This window comes from Dama dama, chromosome X, assembly GCF_033118175.1.
Source record: "Dama dama isolate Ldn47 chromosome X, ASM3311817v1, whole genome shotgun sequence".
NCBI lineage: Eukaryota > Metazoa > Chordata > Mammalia > Artiodactyla > Cervidae > Dama > Dama dama.
The window spans coordinates 22,191,430-22,217,159 of record NC_083714.1 but is presented as its reverse complement, the minus strand read 5'-3'; the positions used below and the strand labels follow the sequence as shown (position 1 = coordinate 22,217,159).

Genomic DNA, 25,730 nt, shown 5'->3' with positions numbered 1-25,730 from the left:
AGAGTAGTATCTGGCAAGATTATTCTTGAAAACTACTTAACTTCTGGCAAAGTATCCAAAATATCAACAATTTATTTCTCTATGGCATGAGTAGGCAAAATATAAAAATACGTTAAAGGGCATTTCCTTTAAGGAAAATCAGTAAAAAAGAAATCATACACTTGTAGTTATTTTTGACTTGTTCAAATACCATTGATTTCAGAATGAACGACAAAATATACCAGTATGAGGAACACCCTAACAGGTTAGACTGGTAAATGCTTATAGCATCTATTTCAGGGAGGGACTGTGTGGGCTATATGGAATCAGTAGAAAGAAGTTCAAGCAGAAAAATACCAGTTTGGTTTTCAATACCGATCAAGTAAATATTACTGTATTACAAAGGTACAGAAAGTGTGTGTGTATGTCTGCGTGATCTCATTTTACCCACATTTAAGTTTACTGCAACTGTAACTGAAGAAATCTAGATTCATATACAAGGAAAAAGTTAATCATAATGGTCGTTATATATGTGTGTGTGTATATATTGCTTATTTTTATGACAATGGTTCATATCTGTTATTAAACTGATGGAACCAGAAGACCTAAAATGACACAATGAGCTCATTTCAAATGAACAGAATACCACTTCTTAAAAGTTATCACAAAAACTATGTACGATAAAAATAAATTTTCCAGGTAAATCTTAACATAAAAAATTACAACCAGATTAGAATCTGAACCATGATCAACTCTAAAACTCAAGGTTCATAGACTCAGTGGTACAGTCTATAGAATCCACTGGCAGAGTCCTTAGCCAGCACCAGAGGAAGGAAAGATACAGAGCAAATCAGTTGTGGCACAGAGTCAAATTATAGCCTGCAAAATTTGTTTCATGTACAGCTGCCTCACCAAGCAAAGATGCTTTGTGGCAGCCGGCACTTCCAATATTAGCAAGGCACAATCATTACAATAGAGATGGAAAGGGATCTGAAATTACAGTCAATCACTTCCTGTAACACTGCAATTATGTCTAAATGTGACACTGAGGTAGGAATGTAGCTTGCAGATCTGGGAAGAGAGAAGATGCCTGGAATCACAGATCTTGAGTCTCACCCAGCACTCCTGCTCCCCAGCAGTGCAACTGTCCTCACGACTTGCCTTCTCTCCATTTCCTCAGTTGTAAAGTGATGGGATCAGACTACACGATGTGTAACCTCCTTTTGTTTTTCATTATCTACATATAACTTTATTGGAAATGAACAAATAACACACTTGCCTTCCCAGCTGGGGGCCACAATCCCCCAGTGATTTCCCACACAGGCTTAAAGCATACAGTCTGCACAGTAAGGAAGTTTCTTAAAAAGTCATTTCTATAGACATCAGACTGTCCCCACAACAGATCCATAAGATCTCTAAGATTTCTTCTCATTCAAATATTTTATGATATATGTTGGGTTTCAACTTCTGGGAAGCTTTTAAGATACTTTTCAAAGAAGAAAGGAATATCTTAAATCTCTCAGTTCAGTTCAGTCACACAGTCATGTTCGACTCTGCGACCCCATGAACTGCAGCACGCCAGGCTTCCCTGTCCATCACCAACTCCTGGAGCTTGCTCAAACTCATATCCTTCGATTCGCTGATACCATCCAACCATCTCATCCTCTGTCATCCCCTTCTCCTCCAGCCTTCAATCTTGCCCAGCATCAGGGTCTTTACCAATGAGTCAGTTCTCCGCATCAGGTGGCCAAAGTAGAGCTTTAGCTTCGGCATCAGTCCTTCCAATGAATATTCAGGACTGATTTCCTTTAGGATTGACTGGTTTGATCTCTTGCAGTCCAAGGGACTCTCAAGAGTCTTCTCCAACACTACAGTTCAAAAGCATCAATTCTTCAGCGCTCAGCTTTCTTTATGATCCAGCTCTCAAATCCATACATGACTACTGGAAAAAGCATATCTTTGACTAGACAGACCTTTGTCAGCAAAGTAATGTCTCTGCTTTTTAACGTGCTGTCTAGGTTTGTCATAGCTTTTCTTCCAAGGAGCAAGCGTCTTTTAATTTCATGACTACAGTCATCATCTGCAGTGATTTTGGAGCCCAAGAAAATAAAGTCTATCACTGTTTCCATTGTTTCCCCATCTATTTGCCATGAAGTGATGGGACCAGATGACACAATCTTCATTTTCTGAATGTTGAGTTTTAAGCCATCTTTTTCACTCTCCTCTTTCATTTTCATCAAGAGGCTCTTCAGTTCCTCTTTGCTTTCTGCCATAAGGGTGGTATCATCTGCATATCTGAGGTTATTGATATTTCTCCCATCAATCTTGATCCCAGCTTGTGCTTCATCCAGCCCGGCATTTCGCATGATGTACTATGCAAATAAGTTAAATCTCTCATATGGAATCAAAACGGAAATCAGAAACATGACTTTATAAATTTATATAAATGTGGGGTTCCCCAGGTGGTGCTAGTGGTAAAGAATCCACCTGCCAATGCAGGAGACATAAAAGACTCAGTTCAATCTCTTGGTCGGGAAGATCCCCTGGAGGAGGAAATGGAAAACCACTCCAGTATTCGTGCTGGGAGAATCCCATGGACAGAGGAGCCTGGCAGGCTATATAGTCCACTGGGTTGCAAAGAGTTGGACATGACTGAGCATCTGAGCACAAAGTATACTTATTTATTTGACTGTGCCAGGTCTTAGTTGCAGCATGCAGGATCTTTAGTTATTGGCTTATGAACTCTTAGGTGCAGCATGTGAGATCTAGTTCCCTGACCAGGGACTGAACCCAGATCCCCTACATTGGGAAAGCAGAGTCTTAGCCATTGGATCAACAGGGAAGTCCCAGAAACATGACATTTTTTAATGTTGCTATTTAGGGCACAGGTCTACCTTGTTATTTTTTTTCCATTTTGAAAAAAAGACAGCTGTTAAAATGACTATATTACTCTATATCATATTTATTTATCATATCATATTTATTATATCCTAGTAATTACTCTATATCATACCTTTCATCTGATGGCCTCAAGTTCTTTGTAACCAAGAGCTAATTTTTTTAATGTCACTTGGGGATTAGCATCTTTATCCACATGTTACCTAACAGCAAACTAAGAGACTAGGAGCTCACTCAAGTTCACATGGGCAAGGCGATGGCAGAACTAGAATCAAAATCATAGGACAATGACAGAGAATCCTGCCCAAACGTTCCAATGGCTTCCCATTGAGATTAGACTAAGACCTGAAATCCTCCCCATAGCCTGGGATGACGTGCATGCTCTGGCCTTGGGTTACCTCATGGACTTTATTTCTAATTATGCAGCTACACTGGCTTACCTGCTATTCCTCAAACAAAAAAGCCGCCTGGAAGTCTCTTCCCCCACATATCCACAGCTTCTTTCAGGTCTTTGCTTGACTCTTACCTCCTCTGAAAGGCTTTCTGTGACTACCTGCCCTCGTGGCAGCATCTTATTTTATCTTTTTTCATAGAATCATCACTATTCAAATATATCTTATTCATCTATGTATCTATTTGCTGTCTCTTTTAAAACGATTAAGGTCCACATCTCATCCACTGCTATAGCCCTAGTACCTGTGACAGTGCCTGGAATGCAATAAAATTTTGCAAAATGAATGAGGAATGAATGAATAATTCATTCGCCAGTGCAGATTCTCCAGTGGTTTCATCCAATAGAAGGGCGTTTCTCTGTAATGCCCATATTCTTCTTCCTCTTCCCCCATTTTATTGTTTCCTAGATGGTGAACACAGCTGAAAATGCCCCACTTTACTCAGTGAGAAGCATGAATCCTGACCAGTGGCCTACCCAGACCACCCAGAAGAACAAAACAGAGTCAGCCAAAGGAGATTATTCTCTGGCATCAGGTTCTGCCAAGTAGCTTGAAGGCCCTGAGCTCGAGAACAACCTTTTGAACATTTACCCCACACAACCCTTTCTGAAGCAGGAATAAAGGGCTTCTATTACTCGGGTTGATTCAATAATGGAAGGCAGGAAGGTTTAAGCACCTAGTATTCTCAAATTAGGAGAGCCTTTTATCATTTTATGTAACAAATCTCAAGGGTGTTTAACCTATGTGTGTTCCCTAGAGGGTAATTATGTACTGCTAAATTCAATGAACCAGGAGCCCTGAGAAAGGATGGTCTGAAGGCTTTGTTAAAGTTAGGTGGGCCAGGAGCAATGTAGAAATTGGGAGGGGGAAATTTACCTGAGTCATGTCTCAAAATAGGAAAGAAGAGGCAGCGAGGAAAAGAAGAAAGCAGGAGAATAGGAGACACACTGGGTCTGAGAACTGTTCAAAGCAAAGATGAAAGAAATAATAGGGAAGAAAATCCCATACATAACTTATCAGGAAATTGAGTTGCCATTAATTACACCAGAATGTTGGGAACGTCATCCTGCTAAAGCACCCCTACCCATAGGTTGACAACCTAATATATCACTTATGACTCTCTACCATATCCTTTTATAGTCCTACCAGGTTTTAATATACTACATAGGTCTACCCTCTGGACAACTGGTTAAAAACCAAATAGCTTTACTTACATAATTCTATCATATCTGGGCCCTGGAAAATTTTTTAACTATTTAGTTTGAAGCAAAGTCTAAAAAGAGGGGTCTACAATACATCCTTCTCATTAGAGACAAATTAATTTATTGTCTTTCTTGGGGCATGTCATGGCCCTGCTCAAATTTCCAATCACCCTCAGTTACCCGAATACGTGGTAAGGCTCCCATGCCTGATCTGACATTCAAGGCACTCCCACAGCCCTATTAATAATATAAAATAATACCGATCTGTGACATCTGTGGAGTGCCTACTACATTACAGTTCTGACTAAGTGCTTCTCTCATATCAGTGAAATCCTCATAATGACCTTGTGTGGTAATTACTATTATCATCTCCATGTTGCAGCAGAGAAACTGAGGCCCAAGGAGAGAGCAAAGGACCAAATCAACTCTATTTCCCATGACTACCCAACTTCACCTAATATACTTGCCCTGTACACACTACCTGCCATGCTCACCTCCTTTCTGATTCCCTTCCTTGACGTCCCACCTCCTTCAAGAAGCCTTCTCTGGGACTTACCTGTTGGTTCAGTGGCTACAACTCCAGGCTCCCAATGCAGGGGGCCTGGGTTCGATCCAATCAGAGAACTAGATCCCACATGCCACACCTAAGAATTCTCTTGCTACAACTAAAGATCCTGCATGCCACAATGAAGACAGACGATCCTGTGTGCTGCAACTAAGATCTGGTGCAGTCAAATAAATAAATATACACATATATGTGTGTATTATATATATGTGTGTGTGTATATATACTTATCTTTTACATAGATATATATCTTTATATATATATACATCTTTTATATATAAAAGAAGCCTTCTCTCACACCAGTTCACAGTGATTTGGACTCATAAAGCACTGGATCTCTGTACCACCTTTAAACAATATATCATTATTGTGTGTCTCATCTCCCCAAACAGGTTTCAAACTCTACATGATACACCTCTTTTTCTTTCTACCCTCCACAGTGCCAAGACCTTATTCCAATAAGGTATTCCATATACATTTGGTGATGATGAATTCATTGATTCCTAATAGTGTCTGGCACATAAGAAGCCCCTAATAGGGACTTCCCTGGTGGTCCAGTGGCTAAGACTCTGAGCTCCCAATGCAGGGGGCCTGGGTTTGACCCCTGGTCAGAGAACTAGATCCCACATGCCACACCTAAGAGTTCGAGTGCCACAACCAAACATCCTGCATGTCACAACAAAGATTGAAGATCCGGCATGCCACGACTAAGACCCAGTGCAGTCAAATAATTATTTAAAAAAATAAAAAAGAAGCCCCTAATAAATGGCTTTAAGCATTCACCAATGAATGAGAGCAAAGGAAACATTTAAAAAAAAAAACTAATTAGTGAGAAATCCCTTACCCATTAAAATAAGTGCAATCTGTTTGTCAGCTGTGAGAGACAAACTGGGAGACTTGAGCATACAAGGTATTAGTGTATCAAAAATAAAAGCTTCCCTCTACCCCTGTTCCAATAAACACAGTGACCTTGGCCTCCCAGCAATTATTTTAATTTCATATGTGCTTTTTTAGGTAAAAGCCTCTTTTGATTTGTTGTTCTCCCAGTGCAGAAGGCAAAAAACCCTCCCGTAACAGTGAAAGAGGGAGAACTCTTAGACTCTTGGATATATAACAAATGGCTCTGCTTTGTGCAAAAAGAAAGAAAGGGCACTAGAACTGAGTCATACATCAAGCAACTGAACTTGCAACCCCGATAACATACCCAGACACTTCGATGTTTAATTGCTAAGAATGGAGAGGAGGGAACTTGAGGAATGTGACCAAATTGAGCCAAGAAGATGCCTAAAGGTGGGTGTCCCAAAGGGTTGGCCAAGAATCTGCAACAGATTTTTTATTTTTAGTGAAAAACCACAGTCAAGATCAGATTCTTCCTTATTCCATATATCATTATATCCCTCAGGAAAAACAGTTCTAAATACCACAGGAAGGTCAAGTCCAATATCAGAGCTATCTAGTCCACACTAAATTCCTTCACTGATATGGAGAGACGCTGAAAAAAGCAGATGTCCCTAGCAGCTAGCTACTTGGGAAAGAGAGCACAGACGTTTCCGTGATGACTGGAGTTTCTGCCCAAGGGATCATTTATTGTCTATGCTATCTTTAAACTGCTCTCCAGAACTTTCCCAGGAACTGAAGAGTAGCAGTGGGGTGTGTTCTCATGATCTAGAAGGTACAAATTGAGGAATTAATCACCTATGACAAGGCTTGTCCTGTTTTAACATGAACACTGAGAAAAAAGCAATTATGAGCTGAGTGAAGTGGTCACTGTGCCCAGACAACCAACAGAGCTTCTGGGAGAGCTACAAGCTGCCAGCATCTGCCTCTGTGAAAGGACACGCTCAGGCACCAGAGAATTGTGACTTGGGGAGGGACACATGTCATTAGCAGCTCTCCTGTAGCCTGGGTTCCTTGGGGCTAGTTCTCAGCCAATAACAGGGAAGCTCAGCAAGCACTTCTGGGAAAATGACAATTGTAGAAAATGGTGCAGACTATATCCCATCTGACCTCACTGGCAGAAAGGTGGATACTGGGGAAAATACAAAGGTTTATTTCCTAAATATGGGGTCTTCCAATCTTTCAATAGGAAGAGCTCAACTCAGTTTTCACCAGCCTTTTTTCCCTAGAGCCCATCCATTGCCCTCAATGTTCTTGCAAAACTGTCTGGCAGCTAGCTAGGGAGGCTGAACTTTCTAAAGCAGCCCATGTACAAATTACTTGGGCTACATTATTCATATTGCATTAGAGGTCATGTGCTTGCTTTCTCAAAAGCCCTTATAAAGTAGGAGTCTTCTGATTCTCTTTTATCTACTGGACTTTGTGGAGTCTTTTCTAACCCTCTTTCCTTCATTTTTTTTTTTTCTTTCTACCTTCTCACGTGATTCTATTTCTTCCTTCCTGGCTATTAGATGGCCCTCTTTCTAAGAGGCAACATGGCCAAGAAAAAGACTCAGACTTGTTGATAAAAATAGTTTTAAAGTGGTTGTGCATAATTTCAAACAATCCAAAGGACTGATTTTGCATAGCTTTTAAAATCCAGAAATTTTTAAGTGAATAAAGGTCTGTAAACTTCACCTCCCTCTGAAAGATACCCAGCTGCACTGCTTTAATCCCTGTCATCCCTAGAAGGCTCGGCCGGCCAGTGTCAAGACACAGCGCATCAAAGACATGCAGATAAAATAGGAGGGCAGACGCATGGCTCCTGTAGGCTGTTATTTGCCAATGAGTCATGATTAATATCCAGAGCCTTCTGCTGTAGCTTCCTGGTTAGCCTGCTATGAATTTGCAGGGGCTGTCAACACGCAAATTTTCTGATAGAAAAGGTTCTTTGCTCTCAACTCTGCGAGCACTAGCCCTGTGGTGAGCTCATTATTGAAGCCACCGAAGCCTGTCACCAGCATGGGCTGGAGTTCCTAGCAAGCAGGGGACTCTGCATGTACCAAAAGTCAAACTACCACCAGGATCCGGAAAATGATTCAACCAACAGCATACCTGAATCATCTTTCCATTCACTCAGGAGAGGAATTAATATTCTTCACATCAAAGATTGGCACAGTAGAAGGAAATATATAGAATTTTCCCTTTCAGAGTGTCTCATAAACTCTAGCCCTCTGCCTCGGTTCTTCTGTCCTCTGCCTGAGCCAATCCAGGCCTGATGTGTATGATCTCCCACCCCGTACAGGGCACCTAGGGATACGAGCCTGAGGCCTCCAGTGCATCTCGGTTTATTGGCCTGTACTTCTTCTTTGGCCCTCATTCCAACTTTAGCCTGACGACTATAAAACTGATACCCACGCCCCATCTTCCCCTTGCCTGTTCCATACACTCACACGCCCTCTGTTTATGTAGAGAGAAAGAGCACAGTAAACACTACAAGTTTCCACTAATTTCAATGATGCTAAACTAAATAAGAGTTAAAGCACAATTTTCATAGGGAAAAAAATATCTTGGTGAAATCCTTCAGATACCTTTAACTGAATCTGGCTGGACCTTCCTCTCATGCCCAGTCTAGCCATGAGAAAATCTGGAAATCCACTACTTCTTGCTATGGTTTTAGGAAATAAAAACCAGAAGAACATAGGTTGTATATTCAGCTCCCAGAAATCCAAAATGGAAACTCAGAATCCATAATAAAGAAGAGCAAGGATAAATAAAATCCATCACCAGAGACAATTTCCAAAGCTCATGATGGCCTTTATATTTCAAATTATCCCCCACTCATTTTTAAAAAAAGAACTGTGTAGCACATATGACCAAATTGATTTACTCTCTTCTTTTCCTTTCTCTGCCTACTGTTTGGTAAAGGTTTTGGAAAGAATAGGTGTTTTTATGCTATGTGAGTTATATCTCACTTTTTCAAAAAGAAGAAGAAAGAAGTGGCGAAAATATGAACAGCTGGGGATAAAAAAAAGGAGGGGGGAAGCAAAGAGCCTAGCTCAGCAGCAGCATACAAACGGTTAGCCGGAAACAAGCAGCAGCTGTCCCCTTCAGCCAGGCCACGTGGTCACCAGGTCACCTCAGACCCACCACCCACTTCATGAATTTATGGTTCCTGCTTGGCCTTTGTAAGTAGTGGAGTTTTAAACCTCAGGGGGCGATGATACAAAAGCTGAACAATCAATCTTTGACTAACTGAGTGAATTGCTTTTCTATTTCCATTATAACAAGTCACGATAAATTTAGTGGCTAAAAACAACATAAATGTACTATCTCACAATTCTGAAGGTTCGACATCTGACATGGCTCTCACGAGGCTAAAATTAAGGTGAGAGCAGAGTTCTGCTCCTTTCTGAAGGCTCTAGGGGACAATCCACTTCCTTGCCTTTCCCAGCTTCCTGAGGCTGCCCGCATTTCTCTGCCCTTCCTCCATCTTCAAAGCCAGCAACATAGCATCTCTCTCTGACCCTGCTTCTACCCTTACATCTCTTTCCCTAACTCTCCTCTTTTGCTTCCTGTCTTCCAGTTAAAAGGACCCTTATGATTACATTGGATAATCCAGGCTAATCTCCCTACTAGCTGATTAGTGATTTTTCAAACTCCCCTTTGCCATGTATGGGAACATTTATAGATTCCAGGGATTGGGAATGGATGTCTTGGGCGGGGGGGTGGGGGGGGCTTTATTCTGCCTACCACAATCAATCTGTAGTTCATGAATTATATGATAGAAAATTTGAAAGCATACACCTTTTACAGACAACTGCATTTGGATTTTATAATATATAAGCTCCTTAAAAAGCAATATCGGGACTTCCCTAGTGGTCCAGTGGTTAAGACTTCACCTTCCAATGCAAGGGATGCAAATTCTATCCCTGGTCGGGGAACTAAGATCCAATATGCTGCAGAGCAACTAACCCACATGCCAGAACTAGAGAGCGCACATACCATAACTGAGTCCACTCTGTAACTAGAGAAGTGTGTGTGCCACAATGAAGAGCCTGCATGCTGCAGTGAAGACCCCGCAGAGCCAAATAGAAAAAAACAAAAGAAGAATTTCTTTTTTTAAAAAAAGTTATATGTAAAACAAATTATAATTTAAAGTCATTATAAGTGAAAGTGTTAGTCATTCAATCATGTCTGACTCTTTCAGGCTCCTCTTTCCATGGAATTCTCCTGGCAAGAATATTGGAGTGGGTAGCCATTTCCTTCTCCAGGGGATCTTCCCAACCCAGGGATGGAACCCGGGTCTCCTGCATTGTAGGCAGATTCTTTACCATCTGAGTCCCAAAGTCATTAGACTAACTCACTATTGAAACGAATCCTGTGGTGAATGGTTTTGTAAAGATATTAACTCCCTGATGTCTCCTTTTAGGAATCCAGATTTTCATACATTTACTTAATGTTGGACTAAAGCTTAAGTATGGGTAAAGCATTTTAATATTTTGAGAAGTTAGGGGAAGAGAGTTGAATCAAAAACCATAGAACCATTTTCTAAGAAACTGCCCAGAATTATCACCTTCACATGGACATTTCTGAACCTGATAATTTTGATAGGAAATATAATAAAGACTTGAATCTCACTCACTCAGCTAGGGAGCACCAACAACATGCTGGTTAAGATCATAGGCTCAGGCATCTGCCTACGTAGGTTCTGATCCTACCTCTGAAAAATCAAAGCTATATGACCTTGGGTTAATCACTGAATTTCTTTGTGCCTCACTTTCCACACATGTCAACCAAGAATAATAATTCTACCTGTATCTTAGGACTGCCATGAGGATTAAAAGAGATACAGAATATGAAACATTCAATATGGAGCCTGGCACAGATCAAGTCATCCATAAATGGATTTTCTTATCCTCACCACGTGCCAAAGCACAGGTTTAGGTGCGAGAGACATATAGGAAGTATTCTGCAACTTAGATTCATTATTTTTAGCACTTGAAAATGAAAGTGAGAACAGGACATAACCACTAAATGGAAAGCAGCAGGCAAAATATTAAATTAAGATAGAACTTGAGTCTTCCCTTGGTAGACACCCATGGTTTCTGCTTGCAGGCTATGTGGAAGATAGAATGACCTTTTATACTTAATGGAAGTGTGAATCACCCTCGGCAAACCACATGATGTGATATTGAATATCTGAAAGAACAGTTATATTTGGTATCAGAGAATAATTTGGTTTTCTGCTCAGAATTTTCAAGTAGCTTGTTAGTTTTACCTTTGGATTTTAATGGCTCTCCACCACCTCCTGAACAAAAGCCAACTTCATGTCTGAGGCATTCATGGCACAATTTGATCCCTCTCAATGTTTCTAACTTCATCTTGCACAAACCCCATGCATAAAGTTGCTATTCTGGCCAAACTACAAAACTCTAGTTCTGACAGGACTAAGGTATGCCTTGGTATAGTAGCTAATTTGGTTTGTTTTTTAAAATCTCGTTTGGAGGTTTCCGGAGACCAGGAATACCATCTTAGATATCCATACATTTTCCCCATAGTGATCAACATAGAATGAGCAACTAATTAAATTTGTTAAAGAAAGAGAGTACCCTATTCTTCTACTCAATTTACATTCATTTCCACACAGGATCCTTTGATGCCTTTTTTGTTTCAAAGCTATTTTCTTCATTCAACTGACAGCCTCCTTTTCAAACACCCTGATTCAGAAGATAATAATTACATTTCTTTAAAAAGGTACGCTTCTAAATTTAGCTAAGGTTTCAGAGTTCTTCAATTCTATACTTCTATGAGAATTCTCTCACTAAAGATTTTTTTTTTTTTGCTGGGGCTCCTTGCTAAAAAAATTTTAAAAAGAAATATTGTTTCCAGAGAGGCTAGTCATGGCACTATCCTTAAAATGATGAAATAATAATAATAACTACTTCCTACCTTCATGGTAACTGTGATGGTGCTATTTACATTGGCTTTATGCAACCAGCCTTGTTTGATCACACCACCCTTCTGAGAGCATAAAGATGATGAATCCTGAAACAGAGGGAAAACCATCAGTGAAACAGCAGCTGGCCCATTATCTAATCAAACAATTGGGGAGCACGAACTAGGCCCTGCCCCATTTTGCAAAGCATAAAGCTCCCTCTCCCTGCACCTCCCCACTCCCCCTTGAAGATGCCTGATTAAACCTGAAATTGTTAACAACAGGATGAAAGGCTCTGTGCTGAGAAATGGAATATTGCCTGCCATATCAGTAGACAAAGGATGTCAAAGTCAACAGCAAGTGCAGCCACCAAGGATGGTGAGCTGGTGAGCCCTGAGAGAACCCAGGAAGGAAAGAATACCTTCCATCTAGCAGCCATCAGGGAGCAGCCACTCCCTGCAGCGAGCCCTGAGGAAACTCAGGATCCTGGCTCCAGATAGCAGAGGTGTATATCAAAGGAATGATGTCAATGAGTCCCGACTCTTGCATCTTTCCATACAAAGAAGAGTGCTAAATTCCTTAACTTGGTTTTCTTTAATTAACAATCATCTTTTGATGTTCAGAATTCCTGCCCTTCATCACAAAACTTCTAAATAACCTGGTTCCTCCTCTTTGCCTCCACTGTGCAGTTCTTTCAGGGTTACTTGAGATGCTGTCTCCAGGGCTTGAAGTCCTTAAAATGTCGACTGAATAAAAACGTAACTCTCAACTTTTAGGTTGTGGATATTTTTTAAGTCCACAGTGCCATGCACACAATAGACACTCAATATTTACTGGATCATATGGGCTGTCTTGTGGGAAAGTCTTCTGCATTATGTAAATGGTCAAACTTCACCTCAAAATGTCATAGACATCTGGGTCCTCTGTCCCAAAAGGGATCTATTAGGCAGGAAAGTCCAGATGAATCACCACACCACATGCCCAGTGTGGGAAAAGCAACTCCACAAGTGTGTCCCACAGGTGGGAAAATGGGTTTATACACACATCACTGCCCATTTCACTTTATTTTTCCTAAACTCCATTTGGAAATACAACAATGTTAAATTAAAAAAAAAAAAAACCACCCATTAGCTTGAAAGTTTGCCCCAGATCATTCATAAACAATTCTTTCCCTCATCTTTTCTCAGAGAAATCTCTCTCAACACAAGGGACCTTGAAGAAACCAGTGCAATTGCCCCCATCTTTACCTCATCCTTCTCACAGTCCTCATCAATCTCAAATACATGATTGGGAATCTTTTCTGGTCGCAGAGACTTGCTGAAAATACAAAAGAGTTGTCTTAGACACTGAGCAAAATAGAAGAAAAGAAACCAAATCAAGATGAGTAGACTTCTTTCTTTCACAACCAAGAAAATGCCAAGACATAAGAAGGTGGAATCCTTTTCTCCCTTTCAAACTCAGATTCTCCCCTCTGGCATTACCTTCTGTAAAAGGACTCCCACATGTGCAGCCAACAGCAAAGACGTAACTAAGCCCAAATTGCAAGGAATGCACACCAGAGCTGTCAGTGGTGGTGGGACCTTATCTTTCCCAGGCCAAAAAGCAACCCCATGTCATTCTGGCTCTTCCATCTGTTTGCTATATGATCCTGGAATGACCATCTTAGGACTCAGCTTTAAAGGACATTTTTAAGACTCAGTTTTCTTCTCTGGGAAAGTGCCTTGAAAGCTACCAAAGGCTACACCAAGTCTTATTCCTCCAAAACATCTCCCATGTGATATCCTGTGAGGTTAATCATCTTACGGATGAAAAGGGGAGGAAAGAGTGTTCAAGTGACTGAGTGACTAGCCCAAGGTCACCCAGCTAGGAAGTGGTAGAAATAAGATTTGAACCCTGACAGTCTGGCTGTCGGGCCAGAGTGCTCCCAGCAGCCTTTCAACTCAAATGAAAGAGATGCACTTAAAAAAAAATTATCTACTTATTTATTGGGCTGCATCAGGTCTTAGTTGTGGCACACAAGCTTAGTTGCCTCACAGCATGTGGGGTCAAAGTTCCCCAACCAGGAATCTAACCCATGTCCCCTGTATTGCAAGGCAGATTCTTAGCCACTGGATCACCTGGAAAGAACTTGACAAAGTTTTTTTGTCAAGAGATGTCTGAGGCCATCAAACTGAATCAAATGTCTTCTAGCTTTTTCACTGACAGCACTAGAAAATGCTCACAACATTATCCAGAATCAAAGAAGGATGATTTTATGGTCAATATACATGCACCAAAGCCAAGAAGTGAACACGTCCATTTCGGAAAAAATTTCAATAAGCAAAAATATCCAATTACCCAAAACACACTTACCAAACATGCTGGTTGTTTGAGTTTTGCTTTATTATCTGTTATAATTGAGAAGCTTCACAAGTGGTTTGAAAAAATGTAAAATGTTTAATAACTCGCCTCTTGAAAGTTTCTCTTAAATTCCAAACTTACCATGGCAGCATTCGAAAGTCTCCAGAGAAGTCCTCATACTTGTAGTTCACCACGTGCCAATCTGTGCTATAGGTTTTAATACACTGAAAGAAAATAGGAATCTTTAATTTGAAATGTAGGAAAGGTACATGCACACTGTTTTTATGTCTGGTAATAAGCTGACGGGGCTTCTCTGGTGGTTCAGGGGTAAAGAATCTGCCTGCAATGCAGGAAACCTGGGTTCAATCCCTGGGTCGGGAAGATCCCCTGGAGGAGGGCATGGCAACCCACTTCAGTATTCTTTCCTGGAGAATTCCACAGACAGAGGAACCTGGTGGGCTACAGTCCATGGGGTCACAAAGAATCGGACATGACTGAAGTGACGAAGCAGCAGCAGCAGCAATAAGCTGACAGACTTTTAAAAATCATCTGGGGAATGCTGGTACTGAGATCTTCCTTTGAGGATCAACTATGTCTTCCTAAACCAGTTGGTGGTAATAAATCCCAATTCACATGTTCTCTTGGACTCTCTGGCTTCAAGTCCAAAGAGTATTCAAGTTTATTAAAAAAAAAAAAAAAAGACTAAGAATACAAGCTACATGTGAAAGTATTTAAGCTGTATCCTCTATGTCACATCAAATAGACTTGTTGTGTAGGTCAGTTAAGTTCTAGTAATTTTGTTTTCCATTTACACTAAGAGTATTTTAAATACAGTATTTATTAAATGAATGAATAATGACTTTTCTTCTGTGGCCTCTGAGCCTCTTACCTCTTTGACAAACAAACTCTGGGCCCTCTTCTCACCATCTTCTGGTACAGTGGACTGGACTGTTCGGCGTTGACGACTGATCACAGAGATCTAGAAGACATAGAATATTCTTGCTATATGAACCAGCCTGAAAAATGCAATTTTGAAGAAGTACTAGCGGACTCACAGATATATCTTCCATTGGAAACATAAGCAGGTCTCGGAGCGGGTCACTGTAAATCTGAGTTTTTCTTTGGGCGATAACATTCTCATAGTCCAAGGGCTCAACAACTTTGGTCTTTTCCTTTATAAGAGACAAAAAGAAAGTAATACTGTCAAACACACTGAAAGTTCCTTGTCATATGTCCAAGATACATTATTTCACCAAAGGGATTACTGATAATCAGCACTTAAGGGAGACACTTTTATGAGAGAAACCATCTCTATAATTAGACACACATACCAAATACACACACACACACACACACACACACACACACACACACACATCTCTCTGCCAGAGGCAAGAGTTCAGGAGAGACAGCCCTGTACTCTGCTTGTCCGTATACCTCCCAACAATTTATTGAATTTAAGGCAAAACAAAAAGTGGCCTATTTAGAAGCCTGTGAGTTGATAATGAGTATGCACTATTCACTGGGTAACTGAAAGGGAGAGAATACCAACATCCCTGTGCCCATTCGGTACCAGGCATGCTGTCCAAAGAATGCCTTAAGTTCTGCCATAGCTGGGGCAGGTATGGGTCCTGAAGATGCTTGATTCAGTGGACAGGGCATGAAAGGATGAGGTTCCAGGTGGCAAAGTCAGGGGTCCCTGTGGGACTTGCAGGTGACACAGCCATTGACAGTAGAATCCAGCCCGAGACTAAGGTTACCAGGAGGAGGGTTAGTGACTCTGAGAAATCCAGGATGCTATTCATTTAATAAGAGAGATAACAGCATTTACTAAGCCCTTTCTAGATGCCAGGCACCATGCCAAGTGCTTTCTCTACAGTTTTTCATGTAAGACTCATAATAACCCTATGAAACAGGTTGAATCTTTGTCCCCATTTTACAGATGAGGAAATCATGGACTCAAATCAGGTTAAGTAACTTGCCCACCTGGAATTAGACCTGCATCTGACTCCAAAGCTCTGTTCTTTCTACTTCATGCAGTCTTCCCTTGCCTGAGAAATACAGAAAGATACTAAAGAGCAAGGTACTGAACTTGGAATAGGATCCCATCTCCTACCTTCAACAAATCTAAAAGATGCTAACAAAAACAGTATAGAGGTGTCTCAAGAAATTAATAATAGAACTACCATATGATCCAGCAATCCCACTTCTGGATATATATCTGAAGGAAAAGAAATCATTATCTCAAAGAGATAGCTGCACTCCCAAGTTCACTGCAGCATTATTCACAATAACCAAAACACGGAAACAACCTAGGTTTCCATCAAGAGAGGAATGGATTTTTTAACAATATAACGTATATAGATAGATAGGTAGGTAGATAGATAGACAGAAAGAAAGGTTGTCCAGTCACAGAAAAGAAGGAATTCTGCTGCTTGAATAAATCTTGAAGGCATTATGCTAAGTGAAATAAGTCAGTATTATACGGTATCATTTATATGGTAGAATCTAAAAAAAAGTAGAATGGTGGTTGCCAAGGGCAGGGGGATGAGGGAAAATGGGGAGAAGTTAGTCAAAGGGTACAAACTTTCAGTTATAAGTTAAGTTCTGAGGATCTAATGTACAGCATGGTGACTATACTGTATTGTATACTTGAAATTTGCTGACAGTAGATCTTAAGACATTCTCACACACACAAAAAAGGTAATCATGTGAGGTGATAGATGTACTAATTAACTTGATTGTGGTAATCACTTCCCAATGATACATATATATTAAATCATCACATTGAAGCTTTTAAATATATACTTTTATTTTTCAATTATATCCCAATAAGTCTGCTGGAAAAAAAGATCTGAACAAAGATATACTTTATTTCAAGTCAAATTTGGAATTATCAACCCATGGGATTAAATCAAGCAGATTATCCCTATCATGTCTATAGATATGCATGTAAAATGAGTTGAAACAAAAGAAAAAAACTCTTAGTTTGTGAATGCAGAGATTTTTCTGATAGGAAAATTTGACCCCCTTGTCCCACATCTACCATGTTTCATGGACCCAATGAAAGAACACTGTGAATGCAGCTTCCAGCCCTAACAATCAATGTGTGATCCATTTCTCAGAGAAAAATGAGAATAAAGTGAATAAAGCCCCATCGAAGAAGGCGAGACTTAGTGAAAAAAATTTCAAAGTCTTGCTTTTGGTGCCAACTATCTTCCCATACAGATTACAAAAACAGCCCTCAAATTTCAATGTTTAACCTGTTGGATTAGCATCTATTAATCTCTCTGCATAGTAATTTCATAAGTACCTACTCAAAGTAACTTTGAAAAAGAAAAAATCCTCCTTCAGCTTTCTAATGTAGTTGTCAAATTAATATGCTAAAGGATACAGCAAAATGAACCACTTATTTACATGTGCAGTATATGCACTCTAAAAATGAAACTTGCAGTTCTCCATGTGTTTTAAAGGCCACATATTCATGTTACAGAAAACAAGGTTTCACTTTTCATAGAAAACTGATTCAACTAAGCATTCTGGGTCTTTGGTCCTATTTATCAGTGGTAGCTCGAATGCAGAAAAGGGTAGAGGAGCTATTCTGAGTCCCACAGATCTTCCCCTGAAAGAAGATCTAGGCCTGTGAATCAAGCTTCATCTTTTTAAGAGGAAAAAGAGAAGGACTAAGGGCTCCCTCCCATCAGCCAGCTGCCTCTGATCTGAACTTTTTTTCTCCAGCCCTCTCCCAGGCATTAAAAGCCCAAACTGTCAGTGGAAGAGAAAGGCTACAGTAGGAGTCAGCCCCAAAGAACCGCACCCTACATTTCCCTTCCAGTAGGATTCAGTGTAACTCTGTTGGCATCAGAGACAATGAAAACCTTTGACTTTTAGAATTATCATGATTTAATAGCAGCTCTGCCTGGCGGTCTATGTATACTTTTTTAAAATTAATTTGCATTGGAGTAGAGTTGCTTTAAAATGCTGTGTTCATTTCTACTGTACAGCAAAGTGAATCAGCCATGTGTATACAATATATCCCCTTGCCTGGCAGTCTAGAACACAAAACGCTTATCTAACTTTCCAATTTGGCTTTATCATTTGATGATCAGACTTACAGGGTTACCCTAAATAAAGCTTCTATCATACACAAAAAGGGTCTTCCTTTCAGGTTTGGGCACTGCCTTCCTGCCAGTTCGTGCACTGACTGGCCTGAAAAGGTGCTTTCCTCATAATGCAAGAACACTGTGTTATAATAAATGGTACTTTATAAACATCCAAATCATAGCAAGCTCCCACTGTGTACTTCTCTAAATTCTGTAGCAGCGTTAAGTAAAAGGCAAAAGCACTTATATAATCTGGAGAGAAGCAAGCATATGTTTCAGTCTTCTCTTCCTAAGTAGTGACAGGAAAACCGTCGGCCTAAATTTGGAACCTACTCAGTTTTCACCATGTAGGAGAAAAAAAAAGGTTTGCCTTTGAAAGTTCATAGTCACTGATTCCTGAGGGCGCTTGAAGTAACTTGTTGGTTATATTATTGGGGGTTTGGGTGTTGCTTCACTCCAAAATGACTTTAAAGTTTTAAGAAAACACTTTCAATATGTATTATACCTGTTTCTTAACTCAAACCCATGAAATAGACAAGGAAAATACTATTGTTTCAAAGTTACACATGAAGAAACTGGCTCAGAGGCTTAAGATCAGCTGTCTCTATCCAACGGTAGAATCAGGATTCAAATCCAGGTCTTCCAACTACTGAGCCTTTTTCTGTTTTTAGTGTGCGTCCGTGCTCAGTCGCTCAGTCGTGTCCGACTTTTTTCGACCCCATGGACTGTAGCCGGCCAGGCTCCTCTGTCCATGGGATTCTCCAGGTAAGAAAACTGGAGTGGGTTGCCATGTGCTTCTCAAGGGGATCTTCCCGACCCAGGGATCAAACCCAGATTTCCTGCATTGAAGACGGATTCTTTACCCACTGAGCCACCTGGGAAGCCCTTCTGTTCTTAGCAGTGTCTCCCAACTCGACTTACTCATGTAAAAAGTCTTCAAAGATCCAACTAATAAAAAAATAATAATAATAATAAAAAAATAAAAGCAAAGAAAAAAAATAAATAAAATAAAATTTAAAAAAAAGTCTTCAAAGATTTTTGCCACAACTTCTGTGCTATTATATACTTCATATTTGTCTTCAAATCTCTTTTCCATTGAAATGGATTTACTGAAACAGTAAACTTCATATCAGTCCCCCAGAGGAAACTAAGTCAATATTTTCCTAATCCCTAGTAAAATAAAATTTTAAACGTCAATCTCTGTACCATGGTTTAGGACACAGTACACTCTTCCAGACTTAGGACACTAGGACCAAATCTAAATAGACGTCCATGTATAAACCCTCAAACTGTGAAGAAATGCACAATTCCACAAATTAAGATAACTTTCTGATTTCTAACATAGACTGAAATGACAGAGATTGAAAAAGGGAACTCATCAGTACAGATTCAGATACAATCTGCTTCTTGGTACAAAGAGAGGAAGGTACAAAGACATATCCTCACTGGGAATCACCACCAACATCAAACACTGAAGACTTTATGCTTTAGTGGTGGTCCCTGTAATATCTACTGTACAGTGTGACTGATCATTCATCATCTTAACTTATGTATGTATCAATGTAAAACCAAGTTTGCAATCCTAAAATAATATGTAAATATGTATATGCAAGCATACATTCAACCCTCCAACCACTCATGTATTAAAAAGGGCACAGGGACTTCCCTGGTGTCCAGTGGCTAAGACATCACACTCCCAACGCAGGGGGCCCGGGTTGCATCCCTGGTCACAGAACTGGATCCCACATGCCACAACTAAGACCTGGAGTAGCCAAATAAATAATAAATAAGTAAAAATAAAAGTGCACATTACTAGCAAGCTGGTTTATGCTATATCATTGGAAACCGTATCATTTTAATTTAATTTTTAAAAAGTAACCATAAGCATGTAGTATTTCTCTGTCAACAGTGCAAAATCAGCCTGGGTTACTTCTGTTTAGATATTACACCAAAGGTCATTCGTTCGCTGGTAAATTTTTGACTTTAGAAACTAGTTCTCCTTAAGAATGCTAAGAATGTCTCTTCTGCAAGTCTGCAGTGAACACTGCTTGACAGAATCCCTTCTGTATCACACTGGGAGAGAGAGCAGAGCAGGCAGAAGGCTTAGCAGTGGGGCATGGAGCCAATTCAAAATCTCCCCCTGCCACCTCCTTCTCCACATTTAAGTTTTGGTGCCAGAAGGAGAGCGGCAACAACTGGTTTAAGAAGAATGATGGAGAGCAAAAGTTAGAAGCTGATTTTCTCAGTATTGTGATCAGACTATGGTTTCAATGGCATCTGAACAGAATCATATTGAAAATAACAACCATCTTAGAAAAGAAGGAAGACTCAAACAGAGGGGTTATTCCATGCATCTTTCATTCCCACCCATTGCCCACTTCCCTCCCTTGGGAATGACTCCAGAGACCCCCTAAGGGATTTAGCTCCCCTTTTGTTTCAGACATTTGGAGCAGGGTTTGTAGGGCTTTCTCCACAGAGATCTCAAAATAACACTTTACGCTCAAAATGGCCCACTGGGGACATGCTGCTTCCAGCAATGCAGAAAAGAAAGTGGGTGGGTTGGGGGACAGAGCACTCTTATCAAGTCCCTGCTAAGCTCCAGGCTTTGTGCTAGCCCTGAGTGGCTCAACTGGTAAAGAATCTGCCTGCAGTGCGGGAGGACTTGGGTTTGATCTCTGGGTTGGGAAGATACCCTGGAGAAGGGAAAAGCTACCCTCTCCAGTATTCTGGCCTGGAGAATTCCATGGGCTGTACAGTCTGTGGGGTTGCAAAGGGTCAGACACGACTGAGCAGCTTTCATTTTCAACTCACTTTGAGGAGCTCATGGTCTAGAGAGGGAGGCTGATAAAGCCAAGACGGTTAACTTGATCATAGAAACTGTTATAACTTGAAGCCCCATTTGGCTTCCACACATGTGTCAGACCCTTTGATATCACATTTTCTTCCAACAAAACGACTGCACAAGTGTTCTTGCACATTAACGTGTGTGAGCCCATCTATTCACATGTATAGCAATCAAAAGAATTCTCCTATATGGCTATACATGGTCTCGGATCATTTCATCTTCTACTTTTGTTGATAAATTCTGTAAGGTTGGAGATTAGGTATCTGTCAAGAGTGGTGGGATGGTAAGGAGCCGCAAAATTTGAGCTGCAACTAGCAGAAATGAGAAACGTCACCACTATAGACTAGAGATTTCTAGAGGGGGACTCTACACAGCATGGCAACAAAGGAACCATGACTGTGAGGAATTTTTCATAAGGTTCATGTCAAGAGTATCTGGCTTTATTATGCCCTTGTCTTTTGTCAATCATATGATTACCTTTCACCAGCTCATTTCTTTCCCTTTTTCCAAATAGGAACTCAAGTACCAAAGAAGCTTTGAATTAATATAAACTGGATGATGATGCTAGTGGAGGGAAGGCCATCTTTTCAGTTAGTACAACTGACTTGGCAAAATAGACATGAACATATTTTAATAAAGATTATTTTTCAGGACAGATCTTGGCACAAATACCCAATTATAAATCTCATTCAAGACACCGACCTTTCTTACAGCTAACAAATAGCTAAAGGGAAAATCATACTTTTCATGAGACCGTGGGTCATGCTCATTCCTAATTTCCACCTTGGCTCTCACATTCTTCCTGTGACAGTCCACCCTCCAACCTCTCTCATCCACAGCCCTTAACGTCTTTCCCAACTATTGTGGCATTTGCTCACATAGAGCTGTAATTGCATTGTGGGTACTTTGAATACTAGTCTCCTTAGCGAGATCGTAAGCACCTAGAGGAGAAAACAATGTCTCGTGCATTAGCTATCCCTTACACTAAGCATTAATATACACTAAGTATTTTATATCTATTATCTCACTTAATTCCTGCAAAATCTCTGCACAGGAGGTTCTTTTATTGTGCCCATTTTACAGATGAGGAAACTGAGGCTCAGGCAGGTCCAATGCCACATATTAGCAGAGCTGGGATTCAAATCTATATCTATCTGATGGTCTCCAGAACCAGTACTCCTAACCATAATACACACAAACAAATATAAAACATTTCTCCATCCTCAATCCTACCACATTTAATTCCCTTGGACAGACTTGGCAATTTAGGATTTGCTGGCACTGACTCAAACTACACTATTTTTTTTTTTTCCAAAGTGAGATCTTGCCTTCTCATCGCCCTGATGATGCTGAGCATGACTGGCTTACGGAGCTTGTAATTGGATAAGAAGTTTTACGTTTCTTAGTTGTTGCTTCCAATTTAGCATTTGCCATCAATGAGTAGGGATTAGCACCTTAGGTCTTTTACTTTGGGGCAGGAGTTGGCAGATTCAACTTCAAATGGTTCAGAATCAGATTACAAAAAAACAACAGTAAGATGTTGTCAAGGGACCGTGTCTAATTCACCTCGGTATCCTCCACAGAACCTAGAAGAGAGTCGTGAGAACCACAAAGCCAGACAATAAAACAAAGAGACTGACCTTACACGTATGCTTTCCCAGCCCAAATGGCAGCACACAAGGAGACAGGGACAGCTCATTGATCGCTAAAGCTTTCAGAATTCATTTTCAGATCTCAGTTATAATTTGATTTTTGATTCTGAGAAATCAGCAAAATGAGGTTCTAAAGGCATTTAAATCTGAGGAAAAAGAAAACTCATTTTTTTTCCTCTTTAGAGTTTTCGCCTAGGGAGGAATTCTTTTTAGGTGCCAAATTACTTTTCTAAGTATATTTGGCTATTTATACAAACTCAAGAACTATTTTTTAAAACCTACAAAGAATTTATATTATTTTCTTAAATCACAAAATAGACAAGTCTTGATATATCCTCTATGATTAATTCAAACTCGGTTAACAAGTGTTTTCATTACAGCCAACTCAAATATTATTAAAGCAATATAGATTACCTACAGATGAAACAATAAAATTTTGATGAACTCTATACCCCAAAACTTGATTTTAACCGATAACTATAAGTTTACTCAATATGCTGGCTGACAGGTAGGAAAACTGATTTGAATCCAGTCACTTCCTTACTTTTTGTGTTCACTTTGTGCTAATCAGTATTTAAATGACTCAAAGATAGGACAAAAAGAGGTAAAAATAAAAAGAAAGAATTGAATAAATTGAGAGAATAGTGAAGTAGCTCTTTAAAACTAGAAGAACACTTTGTATTATTTCAGTTCAGTTCAGTTCAGCCGCTCAGTCGTGTCCAACTCTTTGCGACCCCATGAATCGCAGCACGCCAGGCCTCCCTGTCCATCACCAGCTCCCGGAGTCTACCCAAACCCATGCCCATCGAGTCAGTGATGCCATCCAGCCATCTCATCCTCTGTCATCCCCTTCTCCTCCTGCCCCCAATCCCTCCCAGCATCAGGGTCTTTTCCAATGAGTCAACTATTCACATGAGGTGGCCAAAGTACTGGAGTTTCAGCTTCAGCATCAGTCCTTCCAGTGAACACCCAGGACTGATCTCCTTTAGGATAGACTGGCTGGATCTCCTTGCAGTCCCAGGGACTCTCAAGAGTCTTCTCCAACACCACAGTTCAAAAGCATCAATTCTTCGGCACTCAGTTTTCTTCACAGTCCAACTCACACATCCACACATGACCACTGGAAAAACCACAGCCTTGACCAGATGGACCTTTGTTGGCAAAGTAATGTTTCTGCTTTTTAATATGCTGTCTAGGTTGGTCATAACTTTCCTTCCAAGGAGTGTCTTTTAATTTCATGGCTGCAGTCACCATCTGCAGTGATTTTGGAGCCCAAAAATATTAAGTCTGACACTGTTTCCACTGTCTCCCATCTATTTCCCATGAAGTGATGGGACCAGATGCCATGATCTTAGTTTTCTGACTGTTGAGTTTTAAGCCAACTTTTTCACTCTCCTCTTTCACTTTCATCAAGAGGCTTTTCAGTTCCTCTTCACTCTCTGCCATAAGGGTGGTGTCATCTGCATATCTGAGGTTATTGATATTTCTCCTGGCAATCTTGACTCCAGCTTGTGCTTCATCCAGCTCAGCGTTTCTCATGATGTACTCTGCATATAAGTTAAATAAGCAGGGTGACAATATACAGCCTTGACGTACTCTTTTTCTTATTTGGAACCAGTCTGTTGTTCCATGTCCAGTTCTAACTGTTGCTTCCTGACCTGCATACAGGTTTCTCAAGAGGCAGGTCAGGTGGTATTATTTAGCAAACCATTATTGACAAAAAGAAAAATGCAACCTGGTTACACATGTAATGGCTTTCTTTCTAACTAACCAAAGAATTTAACAAGTTCATATAGACATACAAAATTATTGCAGATAATTCATTCATGCAAATAAAGTAATAATTCTTGATAAAAAAATTTCATTCATGCAAGAAGAAATTAGACTATGTACCCATCAAATAATTTAAAACCCGCCTCAGATCTTGGTTCCCACTCCAGTAATGACATAGAAGAAGTCTTGTCGACTTTTTCCTGAATTTGACAAACAGAACTATAAGATACCTTGCATTCTTAAGCAGAACAAAATGTAAAATGCACTGATGTTCAACAGGTATACGGATTGAGCCAGCTAGATTGCTAGATTACTTACATTCCATGAAAACAGAAAAACCCAAAGGTCCTGTTTGTGTCATTTGAACACAACAGGACAAGTCTATTTCATTTAAAAAGCTCTGTAATCTATAAATCAGCCACTCATCATTTTCCACCCTGGATCCAACCACAGGTCTACCCATTCCATTAATCTGCTTCTGACAATGAAGTAAAGAAAACTGATGGGCCCCATTTTGAAGACACACCTTTCTACAAATATTTTCCTTTTCCATAATCAGCCATATTGGATCTATCCATTAATTGAAATTCTCTCTGCCTTTTTTTTCTCTTTTTGTGGGGAGGGAAAATTGGGGAGTGGACTTCACTGGTGGCTTAGACAGTAAAGAATCTACCTGCAATGCAGGAGACTTGGGTTTAGTCCCTGGGTTGGGAAGATTCCGTGGAGAAGGAAATGGCAACCCACTCCAACATTCTTGCCTGGAGAAGAGAGGAGCCTGGGGGACTACAGTCCATGGGTCACAAAGAGTCGGCATGATTGAGCGACTAACACTTTCACACTTTTATTCCCACACTTTCTGCCTTTTTTGAATATTTTCAGTTTACACCACTTCATAATACATTCTAAAGCTATGTGAAATAAAGTGAGAGCTCCTTTGATTTTTCTTAAGTTTACTTCTTTAAAAAATCAGGAGATGCCCTACTTCTTGGTATATATAATTATTTCAGTATACGGTGACCTGAGCCATGTTTATCCTATCTACCCATTTGTGATTAAAGAGATAGCCCTTCCAGTGGGTTCTGCCTTTTGGTGATGTGAGGCAGGAGT

At 40.2% G+C, this 25,730-nt stretch overlaps 1 protein-coding gene across 3 annotated transcripts in view; it reads right to left on the bottom strand.

Annotated features, from left to right (window-relative positions):
• Positions 1-25,730, bottom strand: part of DOCK11 (dedicator of cytokinesis 11) — a 208,365-nt gene that overhangs the window by 142,394 nt on the left and 40,241 nt on the right. For all 3 annotated transcript variants that reach the window (XM_061137481.1, XM_061137483.1, XM_061137482.1), the window contains exons 2-6: positions 15,306-15,422; positions 15,140-15,229; positions 14,392-14,474; positions 13,158-13,227; positions 11,925-12,020 (exon numbers count right to left, since the gene is read on the bottom strand). In XM_061137481.1, the coding sequence (XP_060993464.1) occupies positions 11,925-12,020; positions 13,158-13,227; positions 14,392-14,474; positions 15,140-15,229; positions 15,306-15,422 (456 nt within the window). The remainder of the gene's footprint in view (positions 1-11,924; positions 12,021-13,157; positions 13,228-14,391; positions 14,475-15,139; positions 15,230-15,305; positions 15,423-25,730) is intronic.